Source organism: Biomphalaria glabrata, chromosome 13 (assembly GCF_947242115.1).
Source record: "Biomphalaria glabrata chromosome 13, xgBioGlab47.1, whole genome shotgun sequence".
In the NCBI taxonomy this organism is placed as follows: Eukaryota; Metazoa; Mollusca; class Gastropoda; family Planorbidae; genus Biomphalaria; species Biomphalaria glabrata.
In genome coordinates this window covers 21153579-21181295 of record NC_074723.1, presented here as the reverse complement: position 1 = coordinate 21181295, position 27717 = coordinate 21153579, and the positions used below count along the sequence as shown (strand labels likewise).

General features: G+C 36.9%; 1 protein-coding gene across 1 annotated transcript in view; it reads left to right on the top strand.

Annotated features, from left to right (window-relative positions):
- The window catches only part of LOC106065235 (uncharacterized), a 100295-nt gene that overhangs the window by 6253 nt on the left and 66325 nt on the right, over positions 1 to 27717 (top strand). Inside the window, exon 2 of the mRNA XM_056007960.1 lies at positions 13591 to 13716. Within this exon, the coding sequence (XP_055863935.1) occupies positions 13594 to 13716 (123 nt within the window). The 5' untranslated portion in view covers positions 13591 to 13593. The remainder of the gene's footprint in view (positions 1 to 13590; positions 13717 to 27717) is intronic.

The following is a 27717-nucleotide window of genomic DNA, read 5'->3' as shown; positions in this document are numbered from 1 at the left end:
CTCCTTGTGGACACGGGAGAACTGATGCGTGGGTGACATCGTTCCAACAGGAGCTAATGCCCAGGTATTCATCTCATTTCCATGAGATGACCCATAGTTGAAGGAGGCCATACTTGCCACTGACCAGCCTGCAATGTGAGGTTACCTTGACCTGTACTTTTTACCATGACAATGTCAGGCGTTGTTGTTAACCAATTTCTACAATCTCACTTTCCATTTCCACACACTCATATTATATATACTATTTAACACGTCATTTTTGACAAAAGAAAATAAAACTCTCTAAAACTATATAAAAGTCATAAAAGTTCTTAAGGCGTCAGCGAATGTTAAAATAAACTTAAGAGTGAGTATTGGTTTATGTTTTTGAAGACTAGAGAAACAATACTGTGAGTCATACGATTCTTGTCAGGATACTTGACAATTAAGAGTGTTTTGTTCCGGAGAGACCACTCATTAAATATCACTAAATAGATCTACTATACAGACCTATATATATATATATATTAAACCCAGACTGGAAGACGGAAACAAATTCTTATCCGATAATGATCAGATCACAGACCTATATATATATATTGTTATGTACGTAACTCTTTTTCAAGATGTAAGGGAAGTCGCCTCATATCTAGAAAATTGGATCTTTTTCTGTCTTAGAAAAGTAATGATCTTTAGTTTTCAAAGTTAAGAAATAATGCAATACCATTTTGCAGATATTTAATAGAATGGGCTATTAAACACAGAACTATATAGTCACGCAAATACATGAAATAAAACCATTTCCAGTTAGTTTTTCCATTGAGATAATGTTTCGAAAATCCTAGATCGTAATAATTCACGTCTGTTGATTTAAATCATCTTATGTACATTTAAATAGATTGATGACCTAGATCTTCCTAGATTATGCATCTAAAAATTGCAAAATAATAATTATGAGACGAGAGTGCTCCTATTTTCGATGTTCAATTACTAGATCTAGACCTAAAAATTAGATTATATGTTTGAGCTTGTTTTACATGTTTCGGATGTTTCCTCAGAGTTGAAGATAGTTTACTTCCTAGTCCAAACCTCCCGCAGGACGACGGGGGATGGGAGCGAGGGGTTTGAAACCGGGATCATCGATAAATCGAAACGACAGTCCAGCGCGCAAACCGCACGACTAAGCAGCCATTCATGTTAGGTTTATAAGTAAGGGTTAGAAGAAAAGACAACCTTTCTTTTTTATAACTACTTTACAAAACAACGCCATGTTTCAGCTTTTTAACAAATGTTTACGATATTTTTGTAGTGTTAAAAGATCTTCATGTCCATTCTAGATATAATCTATATAGGTATGTGATCAACTAACAGTCTAGCTTTCATTTCCAAGCACTGTAGATCAATCCCTGTCTCTCTGTGTCCTAGTATTGTAGATCAATCACTGCAGACCAGTGGTGTTCATCCTTATTCTTGTCTGGGAGCCACAGAAATGTCCGACACTCATGTGACATCCCAAATCACCACAAATGTTTCATCTTGCCAAACGGATGCTTTCCTCTTGGAGCTTTGGGGCTTCATTGTGCTCCGTAGGCTGTAGTTTCTACGGGTCTGATAGTACCGCCTGACGGACTGGATAAGGCTCGCGGGTAGTAGGTACGGCATCACTGTTGTAGCCAGGTCAACATGACTATGCATCTTAGTGTTTTAGATAAATAAATACTACTATATATTTTTATATATTTGAAACCCACCGGCTACGCCACCGTATCTTGTTTACAGGGGCTTTAATAGGAATTTTACATTATTTGGGAGCCCGGGGGGCTTGACCTCTATGGGGCCCCTTGCATTTTGCGTAATATTTAATATTTAATTTAAAAACACTCAATTGGGGGCACACCTCAAGTGGAGGCCCGGGGATTTTTCAAATTCTTCCCCACACCCTAGCTACGCTACTGCTTGTTTATCAATAGATATATTAATGTCTATCTTAAACGCTTGTAAATGTAATCAAAACTGCATTAATCATTTGATAATTACTCACGAGACACTCTTACGTCATGGGAAGTAAGTGACCAATGCATCAAAATATTTCAATTTCTTTGGTCCTTGTGCGTGTAGGGAGGGCTTTGTAGCTCTCTAATGTTGGATGTAGTTTTTGTCTAAAAGTCAGTGACCGCGTGTTTACCTTATAAAGTGGACATAGACTCAAGAGTCAGTTTCCATAGTTGTCTGAGATAAGGTTACCACCATTTAGCACTTGACGGGGATGAAAGAAAGAGTCGCTACTCTGCTTACGTCCACCACGCCGCTCCTCAAGGGGTTGTGTTTCCATGGCGGTCCTTTAAAAGAGACAATGTTACATATTCCAAGGAAGACCAAGAAATGGGGAGGGGGGTTCCACCACAGTACTCAGCATCGCGCTTCACCTTTCTTTGAGGGAAACCAGTGTGTGTGTGGGTGGGAAGTCAATGAGGGTACAAGATCCCTTTCTCTATGAACTTTTAGTTGACAAGAAATTCTCCAATAGAAGGACCGGTGAAGCTCATAAGTTATCAGGTCATTGTCTCAAACTCAAGAACTCAATTGTTAAATTTGTAAGAAGATCGTTAGAGACATTTGTCTGTGATCCGCGTCCTGCTTATAGGATCCTGGTTCCAGCTTCTGGTTGCAGGTTCTATAAAATTCTGGCTTGAATAGAGGTATTGTAGCAAGACTACATCAGTTGTTATAGGCATATCTTATCACTTTCGTTAAAAACCATGTCCTCGTGGTATAGATGTATTACAGTGAATACACTAACAGACTACACCTAATATGTATAAGGAATTACATACACATGAAAACAGAAAGAACAAAAATGCATGCAATAAATTCCATTCGACAATCACAACAAAGATGCGCCCAGGCTGACTGCTTCATGACATGAACCGATTGGAACATTGGCGAGAGCATCAACATAATTACCCGCTCTGTTGCACCGATGCCCCAAAACATCAACGGACAACATGCGTTTTCTTGTCATCTTCTTCTTGGTGCCCTGCACTCTCAAGTGTAATGAATTACTCTCTACGCACGTTTGTAAACGTACGAGCAGGTCAATCCAGCACGGAGCACATGTCAAGGTAAAGGTTCATTGGAATCATCACGTGACGGCAAAGCTGTGGCGCTGTTGGTGTGATGAGTATTTCTATTATACACGCGTGAGGGTGTGTATGTGTGGCGTGTTGAATAGAAAAGGAGGTATGGAGAGAACGTGTGTGTGTGTGTGAGAGAGAGAAAGAGGAAGTAGCAGACATTTTATATTAAAACGAAACTATGTCTCCTTCAAAGCTTAAATACAAGTCAGGTGAACAAGGCAGGTTTTATAACGAATATTCTGCATTTGGCGGTGTTGTGTTGAGAACTAAAGCTACAGATCAATGTTTTAAATGGATAGCTGCCTTGGTCTTGCGGTATGCGGCTACAATGTTCCGTCGTCTAGATGGTCCCGGGTTCATATCCTGCCCGCTGCCTACCCCCCCCCCCCCTTTCCTCCGCCATCGTCCTGCTGGAGATTTGCGACTAGGATGTAGATCATCTTAAAACTGCGAAGCAACATCCCAAACATGTTAAACATTCTTACAAACTCATAGACTATGATGACACAAAGTTATAGGTTGACTCTATGAGGCATCTCTATAAAGTGAGGTTATAGATGTCTGATCTATAACATATCAATAACGTTTAATGAATTGAGATTATGGATCGAGTTCCATCAAATTATCTTTTTGTTTTTCAGTTCCTGCTATTACCCCCACACTTCCTTCATAGTCACAAACTAGAAAGAAACGTCAAACTTTGGAAATCTCATGTCAAAATATTTTATCATTTATTTCAAGCCCACATTTTGGACACAGTATGGCTGCATAGCTACATTGATAGAGCGTCGCTTAATTAACGCGAATATCGGTCCCTATGCTCACCATTTTTGTTTTCTCTTAATTTTTTTTAGTGATCAATACAAAATGAATGTTTAGTTTAAGCTAATTATTAAAACATAAAGTAGAAACGGATTTTAGTTTTTGTAGCTATTACTTATTGCAATATCTCTATTCAAGTCTGAACCTCATCAGAGGGGGCGGAGGGTTGAACCTGGACACAAAATCTCGATAACGGCTTCAACGATTTAGTTCTAGATGTCTATATAATTAAAGTAACGAAAAATAATGAAACAATTTCACAACATTGCTCTGGCACTGTGGGTCTCTGCGTTAGTGCATCGAGTTGACGGTGCAAGTATGAGACACGCCTAGAGCTAAAAAAAAACAACACCGTTTTTAAATACAAGCAAAATAGCATAGACACTTCATTCTATAGCGCCGAAAAGTAAGAAATCTACCAAACGGCTAATTTAAATACTTCTCTTTTTAGTACTTCCATATCTGCACATGAAGTGTAACAAAAACCTTGCAATTTTCTGGTTCGCCCCCATGTATGAAAATCGCCCATTGGATCATTTCTATTGATTCTCTCATTAGAAAGTGACAAACTTGACGTCACCGCTTCCCTCCCCTTAGTTTCAATTGTATATATATTTTCAGTTCTCATGTGTGCTTCCCCGACGATGTAACAAAGTGACACCTTATTATTATAGTCGGTGTGTTTGTATGCACATAATCGTCCACGACAAACTAGTCAACACTCAACACTAGAAGTCATCTATTTTTGAGACAGAATTGTATTTGTCTGCTTTTAGTATGGCTACATTTGTTACTGCAAATATTTCGACACATTTGTTCGCTTCTGGTGCTGACCAGAAAGATTGATGGCTCGTTTAACAGAACGTAACTTGTTGCTACGGACTCCGTCATTTCTCCAGGAAGACCACAAAGTGCAATCCCCGATGTGACCTAATGTATTAAGTTAATTAAGCGCTCTGAGCTCTTCAGATAAGAACCGCTGAGAATGCCAAACATTGACAATGTGTTCAGAAACATTGACATTTGTCCCTAAAAACATTGACACTGCGATTTCGTAGTTAACATTTCTGTTCCCGAAAAGTTTTCTTTTCTTTTTTTGTCTTCAAATGAACCAGTCCCTTCTTGGTTAAGACTTGACTTTGGTGGTTATATTTACAGATAATAAGTATTATACCAACTAAAACAGTGAACATACAAATAGGAAACCCTGCTGAATCAAAGTAAAAACAAATAATGTTTTTTGCCACGAGGCCTTCATAGGCTATTAACAAACCTAAAAGAATAGAAACAATTAACAAGAAATAGGCTTTTAGTAATGACGTTAAAATTTATATATAACATATATATGCAAAAGAAATGAAGCTGCACCGGTCAAGAGAAAGAAAAAGAAAGCTGCCCTGTCAGTGAGCCCTAGGACAGATGAATATAAATGCTCGAACTGTGGCAAACTCTGCCGATCCAGAATTGATCAGTCACTCCAGATTCTGCCCCATCTCAAGACGTAACCAAAGCCAGTGACTCATCTGGGCGCATCCTTTGTCTTCCGAGACAGAAGGAGCCATATATATATATATATATATATATATATATATATGAGGTCCTGGGTTCGAATCTCGGTGAAGGCTGGTATTTCGAATTTCAGGATTTTTAGGGCGTCTCTGAGTCCACCGAACTCTAATGGGTACCTGATCTTAGTTGGGGAAAGTAAAGGCGGTTGGTCGTTGTGCTGGCCACATGATACCCTGCTCGTTAACTGTTGGCCACAGAAACAGATGACCTTAACATCATCTGCCCCATAGATCGCAAGGTCTGAAAGGGTAACTTTACTTACTTTTACTATATATATATATATATATGTGTGTGTGTGTGTATTTATTTATTTATGTATTAGTAAAGTACCTCTTTCAGACCTTCGATTTCTAGAGCAGACAATGTATAAAGATAACCTGACTCTATTACAAAGCCAACAGTTAACGATGATGTCATGTGGTTAGCATTACGACCAATTTCCCAACTTATGTAGTCCTACCCGTAGAATTCTCGGCTAGGAAGTAAAGCGCTTAACCACTTATCTTCCACCCCCCCGACTCTAATGTAAATGTGGTTTTCCTCTTAGCCTCTTGTGTGTAGCTCGCTACCTTTTAAGAAATCTCCAGCTGTCTCGTTCGGAAGCCATCTTCTGCTACATGCCAATTTAAACGAGCCAACGCCGAATTTCGTCTTAAATAATGTTAAAATTAATTCTTTCTCTCCTAACCGACGATGCCAGTGTTGATTCCACCAGAATGTGGTATATAATTACGGAGAGAAAGAGTTAAATCAAGTAATGACCTCTACTTGCCATTGAAGTCCTTCAAGACGCACGATCTCTTTGACATGGTACACATCTCTATACCACAACACTTTGCATTCGCTATATCTGTACATGTAGAATACTATTGTCTATGTCATGCTACCTCTAGATGTAATGTTACTGATATTGTACAACGGGAACTGTGTCTTGTATAATCATTCTGCAGAGTGGTCAATCCTGACGAAGGCGAAGGTCAAGCCGCCATATTTTTATGACCACAATCCGAGGGGTAAATATGTTGACTGCATCTCATCTTTACGGATTTCTAAACTGAAGAATCTCATTTTTACTGCTTTATAAAACGTCACATATTTACAGATTTCTAAACTGAGGAATCTCATTTTGACATCTTTCTAAAGCGTCGCATTCTTACATTCTGCTTATACATCCTTGTTACGTAAACACCCAGGCATTCCTCCCACACACCGAGATAAAGAATCGGGTCTCAATCAATAGACGACTTTAATCTAAACTTTTATGAATGTATTGTATTTAAATAACGCATCAACGAATGTTATTTCAATGTCTGCCACATTTAAAAAGAAAACGCCAGAGATGAAGGAATATCCATACAACACCTGGCTTGTAAATTAGATATTAATGAAAAGAGTTTAAAAGAAAAAAAATACGAGTTATAACAGCAAACTAAACAGACCAGATTGATTTCTCGAAAGTTGATTGTGTGCAATAGCAAATACAATAACTAAGGGGGAAAAATCTCATTTATTTTATGTCTGTCGACAAGATTAAATTGTTTTACATGGAAATGAGGAAAGATTTTGTTTTAGGTCGTGGTTAGGTCTAAGCAAGTGACACTTCTTTTTTTTTTCTGTAGCTTTTTATGTTAGGGCTTGAGTTCAGTTCATCGCCATTAGCACCGTGATAATGTTTAAGTTAAAGCTTACACTGGCGGGTTTGGAACCACATTGTGTGGTCTCTTCCAAATATATAAATCACATACACCAATGAAGCTTAGACTAGTATACCAGGACCAATGGAACCTAGACCAATGGAACCTAGACCCACTGTTATCTTACCCAACCTAATGACCAATGGAGCCTAGACCCAATGAAACCTAGACCAATGGAACCTAGACCCAATGTTATCTAAACCCAACCTAATCTAGACCAATGGAACCTAGACCCAATGTTATCTAAACCCAACCTAATCTAGACCAATGGAACCTAGACCCAATGTTATCTAAACCCAACCTAATCTAGACCAATGGAACCTAGACCCAATGTTATCTAAACCCAACCTAATCTAGATCAATGGAGCCTAGACCCAATGTTATCTAAACCCAACCTAATCTAGACCAATGGAACCTAGACCCAATGTTATCTAAACCCAACCTAATCTAGACCAATGGAGCCTAGACCCAACAGAACATAAGCCCACTGGAACCTAGCTAGAGGTATCTGATCTTAAACATTTTATTTTTGTTCTAAGGGTGGAGGGGTATGTTTGGCTTCAAAACAATACTTTGTATGTTGGTATTTAATATATATGTATATATTATGTGGGTGTGTGGGTGGGTGAGGAAAGAAAACACAATTGTATCCTCCCTCCCCCCAGAAAAAAAATCCTGGCTACGCCCATGGTGTCATTTAATTGTTGTTATTTGCCTCAATCTACTTTACTTATCCATTCCGTAAGGACGTCTTTACGTCGACTATGTATGTTTGGTTCCTTACAATGCTAAACCTGCTAAACATCTTATTCCAATGATTTTATGATTTAATTGACATTAGTTCTGAGACTATACTTATAGGTCCTACTCGTCTTTCACACTCCAAAGGGACAAGGCAGGAGTTCCACTACTCAACTTTAGAAATAAGGTTTTCAACTAAGATCATATATCATTTGTTTAATTTTGACTGTCTACGGCGAATTAGAAACTCGACAAATTAGGAAATATGAGAGATGTCATAGAACAAAGATTCTCTAATCAAACTAATCACAATCTACTAAATGGCATACTTCAATTCTTTTGTTTATCACTTGAATTGAATTGAATTTGTTATTTCCCCTGGTAGGAGTTATATTACTGAGTTGCACGAGTATCCCAAAAAGGGGGGGGGGGAGCCTACATTTATATTATTAACAAGGATAAATATTGTGGTTTACAGTGCCCTTTCATTGAAAGTTTGAGAACTATCAACCTCATAGGCTATCAACGCTCAGCCAGTCAATACTCTGCGAATACGTAGCATATGAACTCTCCGCAAACACAAAGCTTATCAACTCTCCGCAAACACATAGCTTATCAACTCTCCGCAAACACATAGCTTATCAACTCTCCACAAACACATAGCTTATCAACTCTCCACAAACACATAGCTTATCAACTCTCCTCAAACACCTAGCTTATCAACTCTCCACAAACACATAGCTTATCAACTCTCCACAAACACATAGCTTATCAACTCTCCACAAACACATAGCTTATCAACTCTCCACAAACACATAGCTTATCAACTCTCCACAAACACATAGCTTATCAACTCTCCACAAACACATAGCTTATCAACTCTCCACAAACACATAGCTTATCAACTCTCCACAAACACATAGCTTATCAACTCTCCACAAACACATAGCTTATCAACTCTCCACAAACACATAGCTTATCAACTCTCCACAAACACATAGCTTATCAACTCTCCACAAACACATAGCTTATCAACTCTCCACAAACACATAGCTTATCAACTCTCCACAAAGACATAGCTTATCAACTCTCCACAAACACATAGCTTATCAACTCTCCACAAACACATAGTTTATCAACTCTCAACAAACACATAGCTTATCAACTCTCCACAAACACATAGCTTATCAACTCTCCGCAAACACATAGCTTATCAACTCTCCACAAACACCTAGCTTATCAACTCTCCACAAACAAATAGCTTATCAACTCTCCACAAACACATAGCTTATCAACTCTCCACAAACACATAGCTTATCAACTCTCCACAAACACATAGCTTATCAACTCTCCACAAACACATAGCTTATCAACTCTCCACAAACACATAGCTTATCAACTCTCAACAAACACCTAGCTTATCAACTCTCCTCAAACACCTAGCTTATCAACTTTCCACAAACACATAGCTTATCAACTCTCCACAAACACATAGCTTATCAACTCTCCACAAACACATAGCTTATCAACTCTCCACAAACACATAGCTTATCAACTCTCCACAAACACATAGCTTATCAACTCTCCACAAACACATAGCTTATCAACTCTCCACAAACACATAGCTTATCAACTCTCCACAAAGACATAGCTTATCAACTCTCCACAAACACATAGCTTATCAACTCTCCACAAACACATAGCTTATCAACTCTCCACAAACACATAGCTTATCAACTCTCCACAAACACATAGCTTATCAACTCTCCACAAACACATAGCTTATCAACTCTCCACAAACACATAGCTTATCAACTCTCCACAAACACATAGCTTATCAACTCTCCACAAACACCTAGCTTATCAACTCTCCACAAACACCTAGCTTATCAACTCTCCACAAACACCTAGCTTATCAACTCTCCACAAACACATAGTTTATCAACTCTCCACAAACACATAGCTTATCAACTCTCCACAAATACATAGCTTATCAACTCTCCACAAACACCTAGCTTATCAACTCTCCACAAACACCTAGCTTATCAACTCTCCACAAACACATAGCTTATCAACTCTCCACAAACACATAGCTTATCAACTCTCCACAAACACATAGCTTATCAACTCTCCACAAATACATAGCTTATCAACTCTCCACAAACACATAGCTTATCAACTCTCCACAAACACATAGCTTATCAACTCTCCACAAACACATAGCTTATCAACTCTCCACAAACACATAGCTTATCAACTCTCCACAAACACATAGCTTATCAACTCTCCACAAACACATAGCTTATCAACTCTCCACAAACACATAGCTTATCAACTCTCCACAAACACATAGCTTATCAACTCTCCACAAACACATAGCTTATCAACTCTCCACAAACACATAGCTTATCAACTCTCCACAAACACATAGCTTATCAACTCTCAACAAACACCTAGCTTATCAACTCTCCTCAAACACCTAGCTTATCAACTTTCCACAAACACATAGCTTATCAACTCTCCACAAACACATAGCTTATCAACTCTCCACAAACACATAGCTTATCAACTCTCCACAAACACATAGCTTATCAACTCTCCACAAACACATAGCTTATCAACTCTCCACAAACACATAGCTTATCAACTCTCCACAAACACATAGCTTATCAACTCTCCACAAAGACATAGCTTATCAACTCTCCACAAACACATAGCTTATCAACTCTCCACAAACACATAGCTTATCAACTCTCCACAAACACATAGCTTATCAACTCTCCACAAACACATAGCTTATCAACTCTCCACAAACACATAGCTTATCAACTCTCCACAAACACATAGCTTATCAACTCTCCACAAACACATAGCTTATCAACTCTCCACAAACACCTAGCTTATCAACTCTCCACAAACACCTAGCTTATCAACTCTCCACAAACACCTAGCTTATCAACTCTCCACAAACACATAGTTTATCAACTCTCCACAAACACATAGCTTATCAACTCTCCACAAATACATAGCTTATCAACTCTCCACAAACACCTAGCTTATCAACTCTCCACAAACACCTAGCTTATCAACTCTCCACAAACACATAGCTTATCAACTCTCCACAAACACATAGCTTATCAACTCTCCACAAACACATAGCTTATCAACTCTCCACAAATACATAGCTTATCAACTCTCCACAAACACATAGCTTATCAACTCTCCACAAACACATAGCTTATCAACTCTCCACAAACACATAGCTTATCAACTCTCCACAAACACATAGCTTATCAACTCTCCACAAACACATAGCTTATCAACTCTCCACAAACACATAGCTTATCAACTCTCCACAAACACATAGCTTATCAACTCTCCACAAACACATAGCTTATCAACTCTCCACAAACACATAGCTTATCAACTCTCCACAAACACATAGCTTATCAACTCTCCACAAAAACATAGCTTATCAACTCTCCACAAACACATAGCTTATCAACTCTCCACAAACACATAGCTTATCAACTGTCCACAAACACATAGCTTATCAACTCTCCTCAAACACCTAGCTTATCAACTCTCCACAAAGACATAGCTTATCAACTCTCCACAAACACATAGCTTATCAACTCTCCACAAACACATAGCTTATCAACTCTCCACAAACACCTAGCTTATTAACTCTCTGTCTGGTCTTGTGGTATGAGCTCTGGACTGGCGTGTCTCGAAGGTCCCGGTTTCAAATCCCGCCCTGTGTCTAAAGAAACCTCCAAAACACATAGAAGAAAAACAAAGAAGAATACACACATTGTCACTGGCAATGCCTGAAGCCTCTTCCTACCTGCTCTAAGGACCTCCAAGAAAGTGTGGCGCCAAGTTTTACCAGGATGTACCTGTTTGCGCATTCCTCATAATGACCTTGTCATCGTAACTCTTATTATGCGTAATTCATTTTGTCGGAGAACATGTCCCGCAAACCTCATGCGACGCTCTGTCACAGCCTTACTAAGGGGTCGACTCCCAGTTCGGCATAGGATTTCTATGATTGAGACCCGATCTCTTTAACTGACTCCTAAAATTCATCTTCGCCATCTTTGTTGAGCCACATTTAGTCTTTTTCAATTTTGGCAGATGACTATTCAGTTTATTAATGGAGCCCCGCCACTGGTAGAAATTTGTAATCTCTCTTGGCTACGATCTTGGAATTAGGTGACTGTAGTTTGCTTTAGATATATCTTTATATCGAAAAGGGAAGTTTCATTGTCAAAATCATCTGTTGGTGGGTTTTAAACTAAAAGATCTCTGAAGGTTGTTTTTTTTAAACCAATTCAGAACCCACTTAGCTAAGCTCATATAATTTGGTGATTAGTATAACTGTAGAATAAAATTGAAGAGAGAGGTTTTCAACCTAAAAACCATCTGTTTGGATGATTTTAAACTCAAAACCATCTGGAGGGGTTTTAAAGCCCTCTGGAGGAGGAGGGTTTAAACTCAAAAATTTGCTTTTTTATTATATTAAAGAGATATTTTTTAGTATCAAACCCCGCAGAAAGGGGGGTTTAAACTAAAAAAACAACTTTGGCTACGCTCATAGCATTTTGAGTGCGTAGTTTGCTTTTTGTATTTTGAATATATATTGAAGGGGGGTTTTAACTCAAAACCCTCTTTGGCTACGATCATAGAATTTTGAGTTTGCAATTTTTTTTTTATATTGAAGAGGTGATTTTTAGCTGCAAAGACAAAACCCCTCTAGGCTACGCTCATAGAATCTGGTGATTGATGTATGGATAGTCTTATATTGAAGAGGGAGTTTTATCGTAAATTTCAGAGGGGGTTTTAAAATCAAAATCTTCCTTAGCTATGCTCTTGGAATTTGGGTATTATCGTTTACATTATTATTGTTTTTTGTTGTGTTTTATAGAAGAGGGGGATTTAACTGCCAAAAACCTTAGTAGGTGGTTTTATACTTAAAACCACATTGGCTGCACTGGGGTAAGTGATGGTTTATATTAAAATCTCACCTAAAATAAACAAAATCAAAGCAAAAAAATCAGTCACTAAATTCCGATAAAATTCACAATAAGTGGTGATCAGTATTTAAAATTCACTATAAGTAGTGATATGTATATGAAATGTACTAAAAATGGTGATCGTTTTATGAAATTCACTATAAGTGGTGATCTGTATTTGAAATTCAATTTTGCAGCCTTTTTATTCACTGCTGTGGGTGTAATTTGTAATATGCATACCATTTAAAAGCTCTCTGTTCACAGCAGTCTTCATCATTTTGTAGGTTTCTTCTTCTCTTACAAAAAAAAAAAAAAAGAAAGAAAAATAAAATTGTTCCTTCTAAAATAAGGATGTTTTCATTCATTAATCGAAATTTAGAGCCTTTAAAAATGTGTTTGAACTTGAGTTTTCTTTCAGTTACCTGGGTTTGTGTACATTTATCAGAAAGTCAATCTCCATTTCTATTGATGTATTTAATAGTGCTTAGTTTATTATAAATACGCACACCTAGCCATATATAGAATTGTATTGTCGATATATAAATAGACTTTTTTTTTCTATCGCATATATCTATATAGACATATTCTGTATTACTGATGTATTAATAGCCCTGTTTTTTTATTCGTTGATAGGCTATGCTTGAAGATTGCAGTCTAGTCATGTCTGAAGTCAGTCCCGCTGTGGCAGCCATGTGGCGTCTCATTGAGATATTAAATAGCGAGAAAAAATTATGGCAGAGACAACTCCTCCTGAGAAATGTAAGTGAAAACAATTTTGTTGGTTATGTCCCCTGGTCTACAATGTCAGATATTTTTATCGGCCCTCGAAAGGGGAAAAGACGCTATTAGTTTTGTGTGGAATGTCTGTCCGTCTGTCCCGTTTAGATCTTGTAAACTAGAAAAGAGTGAAATACAATATCATAATATTTTAGACCATTCAAAGTTCTGATACAACGGCTAATTTTTTTCTTTTCTGAAAGCGAAAAATCTATTCTTTTAAATCACTGATGCAAGCAAATTTTTTATAAAAATACTCCACTTTTACAACTATTCACTATTAATAGTAACAAACACGGGAGGCTCTCTGGTAGGGAAGGTAACTATATACCATATTATTAACACATTTATGGAAACGGTTTTAGATTTTTGTCAAAATATTTTTTATATTTGTATTGCTAAGTTAAGTAAGTTCTGTTATACTAACTACTGCATTTACAAAAAATAAATGTTTACTTTTTTTTTAAAGAGAGAAATCTATTTAGTATGCATATAAGTGGGACAGAATCTAAATCAACAATTAATAATAAGTTTTTAAAATTATCGCGTGAAGTGCACAAAACACTACACCACAATTGAACACCGAACTAAACGATTTTTATTTTTTTAACTTAATGTTTTTTCCTTGAGGAATAAGAGATTGGCCATTTACAAAACAATTAGACCAATTATATATTCATTATCAGACATTAGTTAGGCCAGGTTCACATCTAACTTCACGTTCACATTCACTTTACGGTCTGTGGACCTCTGGGGCACCACACAAGATCTAACAACCTTCTTTCTCCATTCTTCTCTGTCATTTGTCTTTGATCGAATTTAATTCTGATGTTCTTTCTGAAAATATTGAAACCTGCCTTTGTACCTGCCTGGGTGGACCACTTCGGGGGTCGATTTTGAGTTTGTGTCTCCACACAAACTTTCTTTGTAACCTTGTTGTTCTTATTTTCACATAGGGTTACCCGAAGTTTAAAAATGTAATAGCACATTATCAATTGATAGAATTTGATCCTTCAAATGTTCTGGTTTAAACAGAAATGCTCGGTAACAGTTGTAAGTGAAAATTATTTAGCAAAAAAATAAATTACACGACAAACTCTTTCGTTGAATTGGAAAAAAAACCTGTACCCAGAGTGAATAAAGAAACAAATAGAGTTTCCATTGTAGCGGCGTTTTTCACACACAAATAACAATCTAACGAAAATGGTGTGCGCTCGTTTGTCCGAGTTATGAACTAGTACAAGAATTACTTTTGTCTGAGAAATCAAATGTAACCTATGTTCTGAACGGTCTTATATTAACTACTGTGTAGGTCCTCGTGTAAAAGTTCATTGGGTTTCCTCCTTTTGTAAGTTTTTGTCTTCCTTTGTGTCCTTCTTTAGGTTTGCAGGTGTCAGGTAACTCTACATTCACGCATTGACACTAACGTCAGAAAAAAAGTAGAATGAAAATTTTGCCACAAATAACAGACAGAAATACATTTGTGCATGACAGTTTAATTTATTACAAAGCTTATATCGACTCACTCTGTCTGTCTGTCTGTCTGTCTGGAACAATTTTTGAAAACGTTATTTCTCCCATAACCCTTCGTGTATCAAGTCGAAACTTACACAATTATTTTTTGTACCTAAAAACATTAATCAATATAAAAAAAAACTAACCAATTCGTTAATTAAACGGTTCCCGGTCATTTCATCCCCGGTCACTTCATCCCCGGTCATTTCATCCCCGGTCACTTCATCCCCGGTCATTTCATCCCCTGGTCACTTCATCCCCGGTCTTTTCATCCCCTGATATTTTCAACATCTGATCATTTTTATCTAACAAATTGTAATTTTAAAAATCATGAAATGAGCAATATTTAATGTATTCATTTTTTATTTAAATGACAAAACTGTAACACATTAATGTTTAAAAGGAATTAAAGCAAACCTTATACAGGCGACATGATATCACGAGGCTAAAAATCACGCGCCCATTTTCAAGAAAGAGCGATTGAAAAATAAACTAAAGTGAAACATGGTCGTACTTTCACCACACCTTGGTCTTTGATGATAAGTTATCAGCGGCACGGTCATAATTATTGTAATCGCACTTCTATCTCTCAAAAGATTTCCTCTACTTGCACCACACCTTGGCCTTAAGTTATCAGTGGCACGGTCATAATTATTGTAATCGCACTTCTATCTCTCAAATGATTTTTTACTACTTCCACCAAACCTTGGTATTCGATCCGGATAATATTATGATATTACAACCCCAACATCCAACAGAAGCGCTATAGCTACGTACACACCCAGATTTACAATATAATATAAGATTTTTCATTAAGAAAACAAAGTGGAAGAGGAAACACTGTAAACGCATTAGTAACAAGTCATAAAATGTCAAAAAGCATTCTACATAATCATATTTATATATAAAATATTTAATTGGGGATGAAATGACCGGGGGATGAAGTGACCGGGGGATGAAGTGACCAAGGGATGAAATGACCGGGGATGAAGTGACCGGGGATGAAGTGACCGGTCACCAATTAAACATTGGCAATTAATTACTTTCTTTGGTATCGAATAAGGGGAATAATTGCTACTTTTCAACAAATGTGCTATATATATATGTATTTATATGGAGTTATTCCGCTTATTGTGTGTCCTATCTCCGCCCAATTTCCATTTTCGGATCAAGTCGAACTTTTGCTCAAATATTCAAAGTTGGTGACAAGGATCAATAATAAACTTAACCAATGATCTAATCAAGTCATGGTAATTAACTAATTAATTTTATTTTACATAGAACAAGATAGAGCTTATTCCTGCACTATTGAAATATTAGACCTTAGATACGTTTTTTTTTTAATTTTTTTTTTTTATATTTTGCTTGTTTTATTAAACATTATTATTTATCTCTTCCTATACGTGGGTAGGCTATTGACCAACTGAATCGTTAGGAATGCTGGGAGAGTTCGATATTGAATGTTTTCCAAGGTGGTAGTTTGGAAATGTTTTCTGTTCGACAAAAAGATGGACAGATGGTGCATTGGCTGAGAGGAAAAGTCACCAGAAAGTATTTGAGAAATTATTTTTTAAGCAAAAAGTCAAGAGCCTAAATATAATCAGACCATCTAGACGTTTGATCCGTCAGTCTAGGCATATGATCTACCAATGTAAGCCACCACTGTGTTTTGCCAGAAAAGTCATTGTTAATCTGTTGTCCGCGAACTTATTCTTAGCACCGTTGTAATACTTTTCATTTTAGAATAAAAAGCTCCAACTGAGTCTCAAGCACTGTAGATCCGTTGAAGCACGGGGTTTTTAACAACAACCTAAAATAGAGCTGAAAGTAAGATCTATTTGGTTTTATTCAAATGGAGAGCGAGGTACTACAAGTCAGGAGGGACAACCCATTGTTTATATAATCTCTACAGTGCTTACCGTATAAGTATAGAAAGCAAAACTAAGTGACTTGGAGCTATCATGTGACACCAATGTTACATCAAGGGGTGTAAGAAATATTCTGTCTTTTATGTATTGAATCAAAGACTTGGTGTGGGTGGGTGCTAGAGAGGGGTGCGTGGTCGGAGGGATTAGCTCGCACATGTAAGGGGAAACAACCGAGATATTTATTCACGACTCTCTTGCTAACTGAGAATGTGCAATATCTACCTTTCGATAGTCCTTGCAGTTACCAACTAAAAAGAAAGCTCTGCGCTCACGATATATTCCAATGTTGATTTGTGTATGTGTGGTCTTAGTGCTGAGAAAATGAATGCTAATTAGTTTGTTTGCTTCTTGACATAACTTCTCAAAATTTAACTACAAAATAGTAACTTCACTTACACCATGAATACCCACAGCCTATGACCATTGGCTAGTCCAAACGCGGTCCTACTGTTGTATAACAAAAAATAATTTCTCAGTTTTCAGCGATTCTCGTCTGATGTGTTGCGCATACAACTTTTGATTTCTCGTCTGATGTGTTGCGCGCATACAACTTTTGATTTCTCGTCTGATGTGTTGCGCATACAACTTTTGATTTCTCGTCTGATGTGTTGCGCGCATACAACTTTAGATGTCCCCTTTATACTTTTACATAACCAGTGAACCGTTTTATTTTTTAAATGGATTAATATTCATTAACGCAAAAATAACCAAAAATACAATTTTATAAATGTCATTATTATATTAATAAAGCTACTTATTCTCTCAATATTGCAAAAGTTATGTCTCTTTTTCGTTCTAAACAAAATAATTAATTACCAGTAATAAATTGATTTATTGTCTCCGCGCTCTACAAGACATCTTGTGACAGAACATGTTTTGTCTACCTAAACAAAAACGATGTACCATAGTCGAAAAAAAAAAACGACGTTACTGTTACGTAGCATAGTGCATTTATTTTACACCAGTGATGCTCTACCTTTAATTTCCATTACTCGTCTCACGGGCCACATGACCAAAAAGTTGCAAAAACTAAATGAAATTATTCTGAAACTATTTTGGTAGAAACCTGTAGATTTAATACTTGATTAATAGATTATTTGACAATTATATTTTTTACTATTAAAAAAATTGATTAATTTCGCTCCTTACAATGTGAGCAACAGTGTAATAGGTAGCTTTACCAACGACTCATTTTGTGGTCTCTTTTTGGTAAACATTCCCATCAATCTTCCAATCTCTAGGCGTAGTTTAACAAACTTTTTATTCGCGTCATAAACTAAGAATGCCGTCATATTTATTTTATGTCATTTTATGTTGTTTTATTATATGTTGGCTTATTACCATGTTCAACAAAAAAGTCAAGATATGTTCACTTTTCCTGGTAGATTGTATATTCAGAGTCCCATTTCATAAATACACAAAGGTTATGGTATCAATCCATCGGAGAAAAAGTGAGGGCCCAATCGTATGTAAAGATACATTTTTTCAACCATTTTTTTTGTTTGGAAGGGAGATTTCTATACTTTGTGCCGATGTTTCGGCGGGCCGGATGGAACCACGTAATCCGGCCGAGGGCGTATTTTGGGCATCAGTGATTTTACACTATAAAATGTGTTTTTCGTGTTTCGTGACATCCTACCAGCCCCTGATTTATATATACAATGTTTCTCCGCATTAACATGACGCTTGGCTGGTAACCCAGTTGTTAGAAGGAGCGATGAGGCCAAATGGGAAAGCAAAACAAACCCCATTTGGAGTCCATTAGGACCGAGTCCATTGCACTGGCGGGGATGGAAGAAAGCCTCAACAAGTATATTACTATGCCGCACCGTTCTTCAAGGGGCTGATTTTTTTTATGGCCGATACCTGCACGGCTGATGTGGTACAAAGAAGGAATATTTTATATCTTATCTTATAAAATACAGACGTTACTTTCAAAAGAAGATGATTACGTCCTATGCGTCATGCATGTTAACCAATGACTTTAATTTTGTCAAGACATTGGTTTCCTGGCTAGCCCAGGCAACCCATTCCATGCTCTAATAGGGAAGAAGGAGCACTGGTACACATCTGTCTTAGAATATGAAATGCATACAGTGGCGTAGCAAGATACCCGTGTGCCTGGGTTCAAAAAAATATTGGTGGGCCCCTCCCCCAAAAAGACAAATACAATGTATAACAAAACAATTGAGTAATCTGAATGTATCGGTACATTGACCAAAAGACATTCCAATGCAAGAAGAGTAGCTTTTTAATCATCGTATTACGTTTGACTCTGTTAGAAGTCTCCAACACGAATTGTTTGTACAATTGTAAACAGAATTGAACGAGTAAATGGAGTTTCAAATATATAAAAAAAGAGTTCTAGTTCCCATTCTACACAATGACATTCCTAAAGCACCTCTAGGTGTCAAACTTTGAAGCATTGATACAAACTATTATCTAGTTCTTCGTCCATTATTTAACAGTAAATAGATCGAATATTGATTGACTAACATTTTTCTGCCCTTTGAAGTAGCAAGGTAAGAAACCAGTGCATCTATTTCTAAATGCGCGAGCGGCTTCTTCTGATGAAGCAATGCCCAAATGCCATTGTAGTATTTAGTCATGTTGGAAGCACCATCATAGCATGGGCCTTGCAGTTTAGTTAATGACAAATGGGAATTTTTTTTAATTACTTGGAGCATTTGTTCAGCAAATTCTGCTGACGTCTGATTCTAACAAACAGGAAAACCTAGAAATGACTATCTAATTTCTTTTTCTTTGGATGTTCCGTCATCGGAGATTACTAGCAGTATCAAAAAAATAATAAAACGAATTTGGTATCAACTTTTTATTTGTCTTGAGTCCTGCCACTAATGAAAGAGACAAATGGTACAGAATGGATGTCCTAAAGTACCAGTATTTAGCGAGTCACCGAGAGGTCCTGAGGTTCTGTTAGAATCACCAGAGACTGAAAAGATGTCAGTCTTAGTTTTTTTAAATTCAGTACTGAAGAGATTATATTGCAAACAACACACAAGACACTAACATAAGTTTACGGTTTACACAACGGTTCACGTTAAAATTGTTCATAAACTGTCCAAACTTGACGATCACTGGGTTGTCCATTGTCCTTTGGTGTAGACGAACGAAGTTTTTGGGATTCTTTCGGAAGGATCTGTCATTATTTCCTATGGAAGCTCAAGAATTCCAAGAAATATAAATGGTTATTCAGTACTGAAGACATTACCTTGCCAACAAGTAATTAAGATACTATAAGAGATTGTAAAGAACAAAAGATGACTTTACAATATATTAAATACAAAACAAATAAAGAACATATTAAGCTTTAAAAAAAATGAATAATTTGCAGCTGTATCGAAATTTTAATCAGTGACAATCGGGACTATCCCTACTTCTTAACCAAACTCTCCCCATCTCCCACCCTTCCTGTACTACCCATAAGTGTATAACTATACACAGACAAGAACAAAAAAAGAATAGGACGATATGGAGACGATTGTCACCTCAAACGCACGATTAGGGCTAGCCACCATTACAATTCACATAATCTGATGGAAAGCAAATCCTTACATTAAAGTTTAAAACACTGCTTTTTAAGTTGATATAAATTCTGGGACAAAGCTCAGGATATTTTGAGAGAACGTTTAATTCTATTTTTTATCGTTTTTTTTTTACAAAAGTGCATTTATTTTTTCACTTTGGTGTCACCCCAAAGTTCTCAACTAGTCAGTGGGCCCCTAATGGTCATGGGCCCGGGTTCATTGAACCCCTTCGCGCCATGGATGCTACGCCACTGAATGCATAGTATATATAGTATATATATATATACTATGTATGATCCCCTTCCTTAATAACTGTTTGTACATAGTTAGGGTTAGCTGCGTCCTCCATCAAATCCCTGCTAATTAATGTATAATCTTTGTATTTTAAAAAAATCACATTTTTATAAGTGAATTGAAATTATCATATCGAAAGAAATGTAAGTTGTATTTCAAGGAGGAAGGTGGCATAAAAGTTGAAGGAGAAAGGGCGAATCAGACGGCCTGGATTACAGTCCACAAGTTATTCTCCCTCCCCTAGTCGACATTGACATTGTATAGTTGGTGTCAGAAGCACGAAAGTTCGGCTCAATGAAAGGAAAACCGCGAGGTGTTCAATCAAGACTTGCGTTTATCTACTTAAGGCCTTGATTGTAGACCATCGGTCATTTTTGTGTGAGGACGTGTGACAAATACGTTCACGGGAGTTTTAGCCCCTGTCAGTGTCTTGAGTTGTCACCACTCGTTAGATCTGAATGGTATGTACTCTAATAATAGACCATTGACTGGGGGTCACCCTTCGGTCAGATATGGCGGTCACTAGTAAACTTTGCTAATTGTTTATCTTGACCGTTTTCAATCTCATATCATATTCAGAAGCTTCACCTTATTAGACTAGCGTATTAATGCCGCAGATTATATCTCCAAGCCTGGGAGAAAAAGAATTGGCCTAATAAACTTTTATGAACAAAATAGTTATAGTATTAATGAAACACTTTTAGCTTAGTTTCAAATTAAAGACTAATGTAGGGCCTAATTTGTGTTGCTGAAAATGTTCTATATTTGTTTTAAATACACTTTACGAACGATAATTGAACAAAATTATGTACAAAACATATTCAGATGCAAAGTTTTGATAGATATTTTAAAAAAAAATAATATCAATTCAAATTTCTTAATTATGATTTTGGTTTTGTTTTGTACAAATCTAAACATATCGTTTATATATTTTATCATTTCGTTTTATATTGTTATATTATATTGTTATATAATATTGTTTAGTAATTTTTTAGTTAATATTTTCCTTTCTTTTAGATTATTAGATAATATATTTCTAGTTTTCTCGTTCATTTGATTACATATTGCACTTCTAGTGAACTCAACTGTATGACTCATGTGTCAGTATAACGGTACAATGGCTTGTCACTACCGGTTTGTTATGTCAGTCTATGAGACGCACAGATTAGCTTTTAAACAATATGTACAAAATAAAGTTTTCTTTAACAGATACTTAAAATAAATTAGAGCCTAAAACTTTCAATGCATGATCCATCTGTTCAAATAAATAAAATGAAAGAGTAATGCAATCTCTTTCTCTCAAAGGTTTTATTCAGAGCTTTGCAAGACTGTTTATACATCATAAAGTTTCATTCAGATGTATTGATCAAAATTAATGAAATGAAAACTTCTTTTTTTAAATATTTTTTTGGGAGGATATTTAATAATTATTCGTGGGACAACCCTCATTACTATTAATTTAAATCAGCTTTTCTCAGCCTATAAGATCTTTCTGGTAAACTACACATCCCCTTTACTTTAAGTTACAAAAGATATTTTAGGATCACCGTTCGAGGTCAGCGAAATTTCTTTTGTTCAATTTAAGCCTCTCTTCTCCCGTTTTTACATAAGGGGTACACGTTTCTCAGATTGTGAAACCCTGGTATTGTATCTCAGGAAGGATACATTGTCAGTTTATTTAAGAAGGAAGAAATAGATGCGTGAATAGGAAGTACAATAGAGCAAAACATTCCCCATCCCTTGACGAACAGCCGAGCCTAGAGCAATCTGAATTGATAATCTCTAACCAAACATGCACCGCTGTGTTCAGGAAATCAAACATGCAATCATGACCCCCATACTTAGTGTTTGAGGAACTTTTAAAAGAATAGCGGTAGCGCGGGGAAGGGTACTTGCTCTAAAATTGCTTACATTTTTTTAGAAAGGTCATATCAAACGTCATAGGTGAGGGAAAAAAAACAGACTTACTTATACCGTTACACGAAAGTATTGATCTATTCAACGTTCAAGCCGGATCTGATCATTCGTTGAAGGATTACTTACTGAGACATTGTTGGTCTTTTTTCCTTTGAAGGGGATTTAATCCGTTGGCCTCCCACCGAGAGAAGAGTTATAAAATAAAAGTGGGAGGAATAGCCTGTTGGGAGGACTAGATTGTGTTGTTATATTGTCTAACATCCTACGTCCTCTCCTACCCCCCAAACCCCCACCCCCGAAAAAAAAATTAAAGAAATTCCCCCGTTCTATAATGTTTACAATTAGTACAATTAACCTTCTTTAACAAATACAGCTTACGTTAACTTTCTCGCTGACACACAAGGTTATCTAGCATAATCTGACACACGCAAGGTTATCTAGCATAATCTGACACACGCAAGGTTATATAGCATAATCTGACACACACAAGGTTATCTAGCATAATCTGACACACACAAGGTTATCTAGCATAATCTGACACACACAAGGTTATCTAGCATAATCTGACACACACAAGGTTATATAGCATAATCTGACACACACAAGGTTATCTAGCATAATCTGACACACACAAGGTTATCTAGCATAATCTGACACACACAAGGTTATATAGCATAATCTGACACACACAAGGTTATCTAGCGTAATCTAGTTATCGTTCATTCTTTTTTTAAAAGTATTTTACATTGACAAAATAATAAAAGCATTGAAAATATTTTTTTTCCAATTGGGTGTCGTCCCCTCCACACCGATGGGTGTCACCCGGTGTTGTTTACACCCCCTAAATGGCCCTCACCCCCCCCCCCCCCCTTAGCGACGCTACTGATATAAATAAATATTTATAACTATATATTGTAATAATACATGATATACGTGAGATTTTCTTTTCTTCTTCCTCGTTCTCATTGGCCATGTCGCAGAGTTCAGATCATTAATTCTATATGTGAGATGAGCCGCGCAGTGGTTTCCAGATCAGGCAGTTCTCCGTTTTTGTTCTATAGGAAGGTTTTGGGGCCAGAGTCTTGTTCGGGCCTCTTGATATAGTATACAGTTTTGAAGGACATGGTTAGCATTCTCTGGTGATGATCCACAAATCAGGTTTCGCTCGTTCCTATTTCAAGCTTCCGGAACATATGTTGTCTCATTCTGCTGTGTCTGGTTATGGATTGTAAAATTATGCGTTTGTCACGTAGGACGTAATCATCTTCTTTTTTGAAGTAACGTCTGTATTATATAAGATAAGAGATAGCTTATAATAGGCGTCCTTTTTTTCTGGTAATTGGGATTTGAGCTGGTCTTATTGGGTTTGTAAACGAATTTCCACAGAATGCTGAAGATTAATTTTTTTTTTATTTCATAACCCTCCCAGTTTATTAATGCATTAAAAAAAATAATTGCCCACTTAGACAATATCTTCTGGCCATTACCTCCCTTATACTAAACGTTAGCGCTGAGTCAGCTCTCAGTTTGCATGTTGAGAAGGTAATGGGTACAACAGGCTTCTCGTTGAAATCACTGGGAACAAAATGTTATAAATTATTTGAATTAAAAAAAGACTTACAATAGCGGTACAGTTAAAGCAATGTTAGGCCTATTATTTTTCGCATATTTTTTAAAAAATAAACTGCTTCTTGTATCTAAGGCCACCGACAGACCCACCTGGTACCGACCACCCTCTTTCAACTTATATTTACTAATGATTTAATTTGATATTTGAGTGGGTGCGGCCTACTATACAAATGAGTTCAATTATCAACAAGTAGCTTATATTATATAGATATTCAACTAATTTTGTTCACAAACTTTGATTTCTGCATTAACATTGCACCGTTCCCCTACTCCAAGAGTTAAGGTTGGGAGGGCAGTTGATGCAATTGCCTCACCCACCCCCACCACATCGACCAACATACCGGAAGGAGAGAGCCATAACATAAAAATTATATTACATAGATAGTCCACTAGTTGTTTTTTCACAGACTATGATTTCTACAATAAAATTTGACCCCCCCCCCCTACACACACACTCAAATTGGCTGACATACTAAAGGGAGGGTGGACATAATCTAAAAAATTGGTTAAAATATAACAATTAGTATATATTTTGACCTAGGTAAAGAATTCTTATACAAATAGTGTGATTTCTCTCCTAAAATTCGCCCACCTTTCCCCACTGGGGGGGGGGGGGGGTCGGACGAGTAAGGGGTGGGGTGCGATCGCCCCCGGATCCGCCTGTGTGACGAGACCATTTCCCTCGTTATTTCCCTCGTTATACTTAGATCCAACAAATTGGAGAAAATATTTTCTTGAATAGAACTAGATCAATACATTGAAGAGTAACTGCAAGGAATGGGAGAAAAAACAGTCATAAAATGTCATTTTCGAAAAGGATATTCTCCTGTACAATTTATTGTCAACTTTTTTTTTGCCATATCCTAAACGGTAAATCGCTGGATATACATTCATAAAATGGTGACTTTGTTGTTAATGGCATATACTTTTGAGTGCCTTATCTCTATGTTTCTTCTTCTCTCTCTTTCTCTCTCACTCTCTCTTTCTCTCTCACTCTCTTTCGCGTAGCCCATTCCATTCTCTGATTCTATAGGACTATAAATCAAGCAGACAACTCGTGAGAAAATGGCCATGAAATCAGCCGCCAAACAATCAAACTTGTAATGAGGAGCCAGACTGACCTATATTGAAATCTAGGACAGAATCGTCCCTATACTTTCATTCAAGCAACTGCACTATAGAAATAGAGAGTGATAAGAGGGAGAGGGGTGGGCAAGAGGAGGGGGGTGAGAGGAGACAGAAGGGGGGGGGGAAGAATGAGAGAACGAGATATTCAATTCAGTTTTTAATTACAGTTAACGTTTGGTGAGTTCTTAATGTGAAAAATTCGAATGAAAGCCTAGAAACTTTCCCCAGAATTTGAGCTCAGGTTCTTAGGTGTGGCAGCCAAGTACTTCACTGGGTTTTATAATTTGACCATCCTTCTTTTTAGGACACCTACAATTTGGCTAAAAGTCAACAAAGGAAATGTAACTCTTGTCTGACCTCCCCTCGTCTAAGTTTGTTTCGTTTTCTAAGTTTTCAATTCTTGTTTTTTTAATTTTATTTTGTAATACTTTGTAACATGCCAGGAAAATTGATGGTTCTTTTACTGACGCTCTACTGTAGTGATACCACTGATACACATTCATCCAGGTAGAAATAGTGGCGTGTCGAAGTGAGGAGGTGTAATACACTAGCTCCAGCTGGAATAACCTGCCCATTGTGCAGCTGAACATTTCGAGATGACATTGGTCTCTGCAGCCACATGAGAAGGCACAGAACAAAATGTGGAAAGCCCTCAGCTCACTGGATGAAAAAGTGGTCATTATCGAACCACGATGGACGAACTATAACTATATTAATGGTCGAAAAATGCATTTTATTATGTATACAACTGTATATTAAATTTAATCACTATAAAATAACTGTAATCACTCTATGCAACTACTGTACAGTATTTGTCAAAGTGAAACCTTAACTGCAATTTATCATTGAAAGACTACTTCCGTCTGAATGCGCTTCATTCTAAATCAACGTATATTTGTTATAGTTCAATATGAAGTCTTTTGAAGAGTGAAGAGTATGGACTTACCTTCGGGTAAAGTTGGCTATCTGTCATGTCAATCAGACAATACTTTATGCAAAGCAGTATTTTACAAGAACACAGCTTTTTATAACTCAGATGTTATCACTTTTAGAATTTTTATATGTAATTAGTTTTTTGTTTTGTTGTAAAATGAAAAAAATATTAATAAAAGATGCTTTTGTAGCAGAATAGATAAACACTTCTAGATAGGATTTTTAAAAAATATTTACAAAATAGTGGTATTGTTTCATCTTTTTTCATTAACATAGTCTTAGTTGAGCTAAACACTACTTTCAATCCTTTATTCCTGGTTAATTTCGTTTGTTGTGATCACACCTCACCTCACCTAAACCCATAGTCTGTTGGAGGATTAGGGCACCATACAAGATCTGTTGACCGTCTTTTTCCATTCCTTTCTGTCTTTTGCCTTGGATAGAATCTATTTCAATGACAGACTCGTCAATTCTTGTTTGTATCTTTCCATCGCTTTCTATGTCTGCCTCTTCTTCTTTTCCAGGTACTGTTCCCTGAAGGAAGGTTTTAGTGATCTCTGAGGATCTTGTGATATGGCCATAGAGCTTTAGTTTATGTGGGGTTTTTTTTATAGTAGTTAGCAGGTCGTGGGGTACAATGGTACAATCGCTGTAGATCTTTTTTTCTAATCTCTTCGTTTGTGATGTGCGTGATACCTAGGATCTTTCTGTAGCATCTCAATAACATTGCTAGGATCCTCCTCTCTTGTCATTTGTTTAAGAATGTAGCCATGACCAGGAAGCGCACCAATCTGATTTATGTGTCGAAGGCAAAGCCTTTCTCTTTTCATATAGTTTTGAGTTTGGCAAGTGCTGCTGTCGACTGTGCCGTGGCTGGCCAGTAGTTCAGGTTTGGTTCCTTCATCTGAGACAGTACCTCCGAAGTGTTTAAAACCTCTGACACTGTCAGTTTTTCACCTCCTAATACTTCTTTTCAAGCCCTTTTGGCTATTGGTCATAATTTGTGAGAACACATTCTAAATGTATGATTTGCTTAGGTATTAATTTATAAACGTTTCTTTTGAAGGTTTCTGTATGGACTTAAAGCACAT